General features: G+C 43.6%; 1 protein-coding gene across 1 annotated transcript in view; it reads right to left on the reverse strand.

The window, feature by feature from the left end:
• Positions 1-9,284, reverse strand: part of LOC118399369 (phosphatidylinositol 4-kinase beta) — a 33,653-nt gene extending 24,369 nt beyond the window's left edge. Inside the window, exons 1-2 of the mRNA XM_035795401.2 lie at positions 9,126-9,284; positions 296-1,626 (exon numbers count right to left, since the gene is read on the reverse strand). Of these exons, the coding sequence (XP_035651294.1) occupies positions 296-1,612 (1,317 nt within the window). The 5' untranslated portion in view covers positions 1,613-1,626; positions 9,126-9,284. The remainder of the gene's footprint in view (positions 1-295; positions 1,627-9,125) is intronic.
• Positions 9,285-10,434: the final 1,150 nt, after the last annotated feature.

Consider the following 10,434-nt stretch of genomic DNA (forward strand, 5'->3'; position numbering starts at 1 on the left):
ATTTCTGCTTTTTGTGACTCCACTCTTTGGCTTGAAAAATGGCTGTGTTTTTTTGTGACTAGGTACTGACCTAACAATCGCATGGTATGCTTTTGTCGTAAAGCCTTTTTGAAATTGGACACTGTGGTGGGATTAACAACAAGTTTATCTGTAAAAATGGTGTATAATACATGTATGTTTGAGGAATTTTAATTATGAGATTTGTTGTTTGAATTTGGCGCCCTGCACTTTCACTGGATGTTGGTCAGGTGGGACGTTAACCTCTCTAGGGTACGTGGGATGCTAAGGCACTCACCTCATCGTAGCCCCTTTCCACCTTGGGGTTGCTGGCTGTTCTCTTGAGGCTAGTCGCCAGGCTCGTGCAATGCGTGGCGTCCGACTTGGACCGCTGGTGTGTCCGCTTGGAAGGCGAGAGGTAGGCATCGGCAGGGATGATCTGGCTGTCGGGAGCCGGGGACAGCTCCACGGCGTGCCGCTGGTGAATCCGAGCACCATCCCGCAGCCCAGGGCTGGTGGCTGCAGCACCAGCTGGATCTCCACCTTTAGAAGCCGAGTGGGGCTTTAGTTCGTCGGAGAGGATTAGCTTGCGCAGCTTGGTCCCGCGCGAGTGGCGCTGGGTAGAGATGTGCATGTCGGAGGAGTAGGCGCCGAGCAGCCATGCCGTCTGCAGGGAGAAGGCAATGCTCTGGCGGCAGCGGTGCACCACGTAGGGCCGGATAGCGTCGCCCATATCCTCGTCCATGTGGACGTACATGTTGAGCAGCTGGGGTAGGTGGAAGTCCACGTCGTCGTCCGAGAAGCTGAAGAGGCGGTTGCCAATGTAGGCCTGGACGCCAGGCTCTTTGGACTTGTACAGGTAGGAGATGGCCATGGAGACGTCGAAGAGCTTAGACTCAAATAACCGTAAAAGCAAGGACTGCTTGGCTGCTGCGGAGGACTGGTCGCCATTCTGTTGTTGCGACTGAGGGCATGTGGGAGTAATTTGTCGGGGAGGATCACGCTTTTCTTCCTCCTCTTCATCCTCCTCTTTAATCGAACCGGTGTCACAAGGAATATGTCGAAGCGCATCACTTTCTTCCTCTTTAATGGAACCTGTGTCACAAGGCTGTTGTGACAGAGGGCATGGTAGTGTTATTTGTTGTAGAGGATCATGCCGTTCTTCCTCCTCTTTAATCGAACCCGTGTCAAAAGGCTCCAAGTATACTGTTCCATTGGGCAGCCGCCTTTGCGGGCTGCACTTTTCCAACAACTCTGGTTCTTCCTCAACCTTCAGAAGTTTGACATTCTGCAGGACCTCCTGGCAAGCCTTCAGGGCCACTTCAGGGTCGATGACCAGGTCCAGCTCCATAGCGTCCTCAGATATGATGTCCAAAGGAGGGCTGCAGCCCCGCATGCCATCGCTGCCGCTGCTGCAGCCACTGGGGCTGGAGCTTCTGGGACTGGAGGAGGACTGGTGCTGGTTGGGGCAGTCCGAGGAGCAGTCCGAGCAGGATGAGGAAGAAGAGGATCCAGGTGAGGAAGGGCAGGAAAATGTAGAGGTGGAGGACAGCGAGGGGCTGAGATGAAGTGTCTCGATCTGGGCAGGAGAGATAGCCACTTCCATTTCAGCCATGGTGGCAGTTGAACCTGGGAGAAGGAGAGATGAGTCAGTGAAGCATAAGAGACCAGTGTACAGACAGGGGAAAAGTAGCATGTATTCATAACATCAGATTGATTCTTCAAGGGTTAGCCTAAAGCATATATTGATTTTTCTTTTTTATTAAATATTTAACTGAATGGCTCAATTAACATTTACCAAAAGAGCAAACTACCATCTGGAATATATACTGAACAAAAATATAAAAAACAACATTTACAAAAATGTTACTGTTACAATTAATATAAAAGGAATTCAGTAACCTATGGATTTCACATGACTGAAAATGGGCACAGTCATAAGTGGGCCTGGGAGGGAATAGGCCCACCCACTGGGGAGCCAGGCCCAGCCAATCAGAATTAATTTTTCACCACAAAAGGGCTTTATTAACAACTCCTCAGCACTCCCCCCACCCCTTCCCTCAGACGATCCCACAGGTGAAGAAGTCGGATGTGGAGGTCCTGGGTTGTCATTTTTACATGTGGTCTGCGGTTGTGAGGCCGGTCGGACGTACTGCCAAATTCTCTAAAAACATTGGAAGCGGCTTATAGTAGAGATATGAACATAATTTTATCTGGCAACATCTCTGGTGGACATTCCTGCAGTCAGCATGCCAATTGCACGCTCCCTCAACTTGAGGCATCTGTGGCATTGTGTTGACAACTGCACATTTTAGTTGCCTTTTGTTCCCAGCACAAGGTGTGTGTAATGATCATGCCAATTAATCCGTTTTTTTAATTATTTTTTAAATTTTACCTTTATTTAACCAGGCAAGTCAGTTAAGAACACATTCTTATTTTCAATGACGGCCTGGGAACAGTGGGTTAACTGCCTGTTCAGGGGCAGAACGACAGATTTGTACCTTGTCAGCTCGGGGGTTTGAACTCGCAACCTTCCGGTTACTAGTCCAACGCTCTAGCCACTAGGCTATGCTGCCGCCCCGTGTAGTTTCTTGATAAACCACACCTGTCAGGTGGATGGATTATCTTGGCAAAGGAGAAATGCTCACTAACAGTGATGTAAACAAATTTGTGCACAAAATGAGAGAAATACGGGTTTTTTTGCATATGGAAAAATACTAGGATCTTTTATTTCAGCTCATGAAGCTTTACATGTTACGTTTATATTTTTGTTCAGTATGACCAAGTATTAAACATTTTAATCTATTCCAGTACCTTTACCAAAATCAGTTCACAAAGCATGCATTTCCAATCAGCATTAGATCTACTGGGTCACAAGGTCGGTTCTCCAGACATCCATGATCACACTCCTGCCATAACCAAGTCCAAAGATGTGACAAACGCAGTACTCCACGCAGCTGCACTCCCAAGATTTCCTAGAACGAGTCTGAGCCAATGACACAAGCCTCACAGATGTGCTTGAGGCCCTTTCCAATTCCCTCCGGGACCGAAAGGATTAGAGCGTTACATAACCAGGCAGATTCCCCTCATTGCTTGAAGGGGGCGAGATTAATGCTTTATTGCACTGATGTGATGCTGTCGTGGACACTATTTCCATTCAAAATGTCTGGAAAAGTATTTGATAGCTCAAGATTTCACATTCATTGTGTGTCCATCATTCATGTATAGAAATGTCGTGGCAAAATGCTGGTCATTTCCAGCAAACAGAGAGAGATTGGCACTTTTCATAGAAGTTACCTACTAAAACTAAGGTTTCGCCTTTAAAAACTAGCTAATAGGCAAGTATTTTGGGGATTCATGAGGGGGGCTATTAAAGCATGAGAACCACTTGAGGGACCAAAGTAAACATATTTCCAGAAAGAAACCATCAGGCTAAAACTAGGCCTTTTAGACAGATTTCGGTAATGAGAACTTGGGGTGAAGTGTCCAAAATTCAGGCGAAAATGTCAAATGCGTTTGCCTTGTTTTAAAGTGCCATAAATTAAGCATCTTGGTCTCCAAAATTACAGTGGATTGTTACAGATATATCATGGTTTTCTAACTGAATTTGCTACTGCCATGGTTAAAACTGGTTTCATGAGAATCTATCACATGAGTGTCATTCAACAGGTTTCAGCATGCAGTCAGCGACAGGGCTTTAAATTACATGTGCGCAATAGTCCCCTATGAATACCACAGGCTTGAGCAACAACAGTGAAACAGAAGATATAGCCCTGCATGTTTGCCTTTATCAGTACCTTTAAGGTTTCGCAAATGTTCACGTCACCAACTGAAAGTGAACCTCTCACTTCCACAATCACCCAAACCTCTGGAGTAGATCTTCGGTTGGATTAAAGGTTTGATCAAGTAGCCTTGAAGCACGTTTCACTTTCTAGAATAAAAATGGAGCCTATTTTCAAAAGGCATTTGGAGTCCTCTACCTCCCGAGTCCCTTTAGAATGCATGTTGCGTAGCTTAGCTGGCTCTTTCAGCTGAACAATCCTCCTTAAAAGCATGTAGCCCTGACTACGTGTATTGCGCTCTATAAAATTTTTTTTTTATTTTTTTTAAAGGCAGTCACTGAAGACCTAGGCTTACCAATACAAACAGCATATGGCTCAGGTTCCTACACCTATTAAAATGAGCATATGCTGTAGCTCTCATAGGTTTCATTGGGTTGTGGACCTATTAAGATTGTACCTGAGAGAGAGCAAGGCCACATGCTCAGTTCACTTTGTAAGACATCCTGATCCTCTGACTGTGTCAGAATCGGGCACTGATACTGAACAGTTTGTAGAATACACATTGCCATTCCAGCCTCGACTTTGAGAGAACAAAACACTCAAGTAATCTACTTCCCTCTCGGTGTGTGTTTAGCCTACACATTAAAACACAGACCACGATACAATATTCTGATCTGCTGCTTCTGACACCCATTCCAGGCCCCAAAAGCACATTGTGCTATTACACTAAGCCTATAGGTATTTCCACAGCTTTAGAGTCAAAGGTATAGTCTAGGCCAAGACTAATTAATTAACTCCACAAATGTTGTTTTAGAAGCTGATCTGAGATTAGCACACAATGGAGATTGACTTTCCCTTGTATAAAGGCCTAGAGTATCAATTAACGGTGACACGTGCCCAAAGCACTGATATGATATCACTGGAGGTCAGTGTGTACCCACAAATGTTATTATAGCAAGGAAAGCTCTTAAGATGTTTTAAATGGCTAAGAGACATGATAGGCCTACCGAATATGTATTCAGATAAATGTTTAACCGACTTTACAAGCTGTAACCTAGAACATGACTCATTCTTGTGGGATGTGCTTGATGTTCCGATTTCATTACCGATACGACAGTTGACACCATCAGAAATTCTTTAGGTGGAATTTCAGGAAGTAAATGTTTCCAGCAATTGGAGAAAAAAAAATATTAGCACTTTGACAAGGCTCTGTGTGGTTGTAATGATTGCAAACTCAGCCAACTGTAAAACACAACCCAGATGAGACACGGGCATGATTAATAAAACACAGGTGACTGACGTAATGGAGCCTGTGCCGGCTCCTCCAGGCCCACCGGGGCCCTGTCAGGCAGGGGTGGGACGATGGCTTCCAGGTGTGGGGTTTGAGGCTGTAGGGGTGGGCGCCTGCCACCTCTCTTCCTCCACACAGCTGCTGCTCCACAGAGCGAGTCATACAGCACAGACACGAACAGAGTCAACAACTTCTCCCTTTATGGCATCAAGTCTGTGTGTGTGACATAGTTAATTAAGGCAGTGAAGGTTATTTACCAGACCAAGGGTTTGAGGCAAATGTGCACTTGATAATTGAGTATTCGTGCTGGCATCTCCATATCTTTTAAGGAAAATATGACAACTGCCAACTGGGCTTGAGATATTTGCAGGACAGACCATGGCAGTACAGCCTGGCCTTCAAGCTTATTTAATGTGGCCCCTTAGCGTGGTTGTGCACAAATAGTCACTGTGTGCCGGCCTGAATGGCCTTTATCATTGTTGTGTTTGGATGGTAAAGTCTGGAGTGAAATGCGGGATGTTCCCTAAAATGTTTGCATGTCACTGTTACCAATTAGATCAATGGTGAAAAATCTCACTCCAAACACTAACGACATCTGACCTAATTGGACTGACCAACCAGCGATGTAGCAACAGGAGTCCATTTGCCGTCCTTGCCTCCTGAACTCCGACCCTCGGTTAACAGAAATCTAGAGCTGTACACGGAATTATCACCCCTTAAACAAACAGCATATAAAAACTTGCTGGTAAATGACCCTTCCACTGTCCACATAACATATGTACGTATATACTCTAAAATGTCATTACCACAAGTGAAGGCATGTTCAGCAGGTGTGACAAGAGATATCAGCCTGCATTTCCATCTTTAATTTGTTTCCCTATTTAATTTCTATAGAGTGGCTACTGGACAGTGAAAACAACAGGAAGGGCAGTCAGTGTGTCAGTGGGGTGGAATATCAAGCGCACAAAGCCCTACCTCTCCCATCTCCCGATGTATTATTTAATGGGATAGTGGCACAATGAGCTACTCAGGCGGAATAACACTGATTGGCGTCTCGCTCGCTCTCCGAAACTGTGACGAGCAGGATCAGTTGCACACTTCAGTCTTTCCATCACAGCACAGACGGTAAAGTTTCTCTGCTATAGCGGGGGAGTGAGTAATCTGGTACTGGTTCAAATCACGATCTCTCACACATTATGACTTCACCAAGAACATCCCCCAGCTTTTAGAATACGTACATTGAATAAACAATGATACATCATGCTCTTTTATAGTTGGAATGTGTGGTTGTCTCATCAAATCAACAAAGACCCTCCAACACACATCTTCAGAAGGCAGCTTGTCCATGTACAGTGCATTCAAAAGTATTCCGACCCCTTGACTTTTTCCACATTGTTACATTACAGTCTTATTCTGAAATGGATTCAATTGTTTGTCCTTACCAATCTAAACACAATACACCACAATGACAAAGTGAAAACGGGTTTAGAAATGTTAACAAATGTATTAAAAAAATAAAACAGACCCTTTGCTATGAGACAAAAAAATTGCACATCCTGTTTCCATTGATCATCCTTGAGTTGTTTCTAAAACTTGACTGGAGTCCACCTGTGGTAAATTCAATTGATTGGACATGACTTGGAAAGGCACACTTGTTTATATAAAGTCCCACAGTTGACAGTGCAAGTCAGAGCAAAAACCAAGTCATGAGGTTGAAGGAATTGTCCATAGAGCTCCGAGACAGGATTGTGTCGAGGAACAGATATGGGGAATGGTACCAAAAAATGTCTGCAGCATTGAAGGTCCCCAACAACACAGTGGCCTCCATCATTCTTAAATGGACATTTGGAACCAACAAGACTATTCCTAGAGCTGGCAGCCCAGCCAAACAGCAATCGGGAAGAAGGGCCTTGGTCAGCTGGGTGACCAAGAACCCGATGGTCCCTCAGAGAGCTCGAGAGTTCCTCTGTGAAGATGGGAGAACCTTCCAGAAGGACAACCATCTTTGCAGCACTCCACAAATCAGGCCTTTATGGTAGAGTGGCCAGACAGAAGCCACTCCTCATGACAGCCCGCTTGGAATTTGCCAAAGGCACCTAAAGGACTCTCAGACCATTGGTCTGATGAAACCAATATTTAACTCTTTGGCCTGAATACCAAGCATCAAGTACAGAGAGATCCTTGAGGAAAACCTGCTTCACAGCACCTCAGACTGAGGCAAAGGTTTACGTTCCAACAGGACAACGACCATAACGCAGGAGTGGCTTCGGGACAAGTCTCTGAATATCCTTGAGTGGCTCAGCCAGAGCCCGGATTTGAACCCGATCTAACATCTCTGGAGAGACCTGAAAATAGCTGTGCAGCGACTCTCTCCATCCAACCTGACAGAGCTTGAGAGGACTTGCACAGAATTGGAGAAACTCCCCAAATACAGAAGTGCCAAGCTGGCAGCGTCATACCCAAGAAGACTTGAGGCTGTAATCGCTGGAAAGGGAACTTCAACAAAGTACTGAGTAAAGGGTCTGAATACTTATGTAAATGTGATGTTTTTTTATATAAATTTGCAAAAATGTTGAAACCTGTTTTTGCTTTGTCACCATGGGGTATTGTGTGTGGACTGAGGGGGGACGATAATTTAATACATTTTAGAATAAGGCTGTAATGTAACAAAATGTAGATAAAGTCAAGGGGTCTGAATACTTTCCAAATACACTGTAGGTCTAGCCCAGTAAGAATTTATTCAAGAGAAAAAAAGCAACTGAACAGGAAGAGAACTGGATGGCTTATTCTTTTAAATGACGGTAAATATCCATACTGAAGACTGACTTGCTATGGTCTTGCCGGTATACAGCACTTCCTTATACTTACCTCTGGAAGAGATCTTGAAATTCAATGTCAGGTTGAACAGATGGGCAGGTCTACAATGCCTGAACTAAATGTTACAGTATCACCATATATTCGACTAATACAAGTAATGTCTGCAGTGAACTTGAGGTTTCCGAGTTCAGATGTTTTGAACGCGACAAGTCAATTCTCGAGCGTTAATGATAAACATCGGTGTGACGTTTCAACTTGTACAAAGTGTCAAGAGGCACGTGCAGTTCAAAACAGTCCGCAAAGGTAACCATCAGTCATGTGACTCAACTGGCATTATCTCGTCCGGAACCCCCCGGCAAACCCACTCGTTTCATTCTCAACGACTCGAACGTGGGTAACCCTAGAGTAACGTTAAGCGGTATCATGCACACTTTTCCTCACCACTTGAATCCTATCGTGGTTTGTCATGATGCTGGTTAGGAGCACTTCCCAAACGGCATGCCTAACTACTTCGCACATAGTTGTTTTTGAAGTACATACACAAACGATATGGCTTTTTAACTAAAGTCAGTTGGCTATAGCCATGGGGGAATAGGCGAAACCAATAAACAAATATTTACTATGGCTAACTACTGTAGCTAGTATACCAGAACCTATTGGCTTTCAAGGAGTGCCAACACTCCATCGTTACAGTCAAAACGCTTAGTTAGCAATCACCCCCAAAAAAAAATTTAAAAAAAAAAAAACACTGCCCAGTGCCCACCTGAGAATGACTAGCATCCTAGCCTTATTTAATACTCCGTCACAATCGTGCTTTACATTTTTTTAGCTAATGCTTTAATAGACAACCAGAAACTGGGTCACGTGAGTTATTGTTTGCCATCTACTTAGCTAACAGCGCGAGCCAGGCTAGCTCGCCGCCTAGCCCAGCAGCTAGTAAACTAACACTTGAAGATCCTAAATGCTACAAGCGTTAGACATAATTCTTCACATCACTGGCTTCAACCTCCAATCGTTAAAGAGGACAAATACATTCCTACTGCTAAACTCAATAAATAAAGCATAGCTCCTGACTGATTTTCTCACTAACTAGTAGCTAGTATTGTTAGATAGCTACTGCGTCGATTGGAAGAGGAAGCATTCCTTAAAACGACTAGCCACAGCTGGGACCGGGAGCAACACATATCAATTGAACCCTGTAACGTTAGGTAAATTAGTTATATAAATAAACAACTTACCCTCTTGACAATATTTTTTTATTTTAGGGTCTCAATCTATCCATTGGATTTGTAATTCCATTTGGAAAGACTCTAGCACCCCAGCTCAAATCTCATTCTGATGCTGCGCAAATCCAAAACCTCTAGCCAACGGATCCGCCTCAAAATATTTAAAAGGACCGATGACGCCAGCATTATACCATAGTGAATCTGATGCCGCGTTGAAAACAACTGGGAACTTGGAAAACGAGGTCAAATAATGACGTCAGTGATCTTCAGAATTCTGAGTTGGATGACCGTTTAAAACTATTTTTTCCAGTCGGAGCATATTTTTCCTTTGTTCCCAGTTGTCGTGAACGCGGCATAAATGAACAAATCCCTTTCCACCAAGATAAGGTACAGTGTGATGCGTTCTATCTGTTCATTACCAAAACCAACCATATATACACCCAAATTATGGTTTATGGTCTGTACTTTATATTGTGTGATTTGAAAAGAGGAAGCTCAGAATAACCAATGTTGGAAATATATTACATTGGAATATTAACTTGATATGTCCCATTTCTCGTAGATCATGAGTCTTTGGATTCTTCCTAACTGAGTTGACTTCTCGGTGTGTTTTTGTAAGATTTTATATTTGCCTTGTGCACTCACTGCATTGATTTGCATAAACTAAATGTATGTCTGTGGATAGTATGCCACCCGGTGGCCAATGTGGGAAAATACACCAGTCCCTGAATCCTGGGTCTATTTAATTAGGGAAACGGTCTACTATTTAAGAACGAAACGGAAGCAAACAGAATGAAACGGAGAGGGCAATGGTCAAAGTACAAACTCAACGAGTGTAGGTAGACCTTACAGTGAAATGCTTACTTACAAGACCTTAACTAACAATGCAGTTAAGAAAAATATGTGTTCAGAAAGTAATTACTAAAATAAACTGAAGTAAAAAAATATATATAAATAATACAAATTAAAAATAAGAAAATTGAAAAATAACAAATAATCAAAGAGCAACAATGAAATAACAATAACAAAGCTATATACAACGAGCACCGGTACAGAGTCAATGTGCGGGAGCACAAGTTAGTTTGAGGTAATATGTAGGTACAGGTAAAGTGACTATGCATAGATAATAAACAGAGCGTAGCATCAGTGTAAAAATGCGGGGGGCAATGCAAATAGTCCGGGAAGCCATTTGATTAGCTGTTAAGGAGTCTTATGGCTTGGGGGTAGAAGCTGTTAAGAATCCTTTTGGGCAAAGACTTGACACCTCAGTACCGCTTACCGTGCGGTAGCAGAGAGAACATTCTATGACTAGGGTGGCTGG

This window comes from Oncorhynchus keta, chromosome 20 (assembly GCF_023373465.1).
Source record: "Oncorhynchus keta strain PuntledgeMale-10-30-2019 chromosome 20, Oket_V2, whole genome shotgun sequence".
NCBI lineage: Eukaryota > Metazoa > Chordata > Actinopteri > Salmoniformes > Salmonidae > Oncorhynchus > Oncorhynchus keta.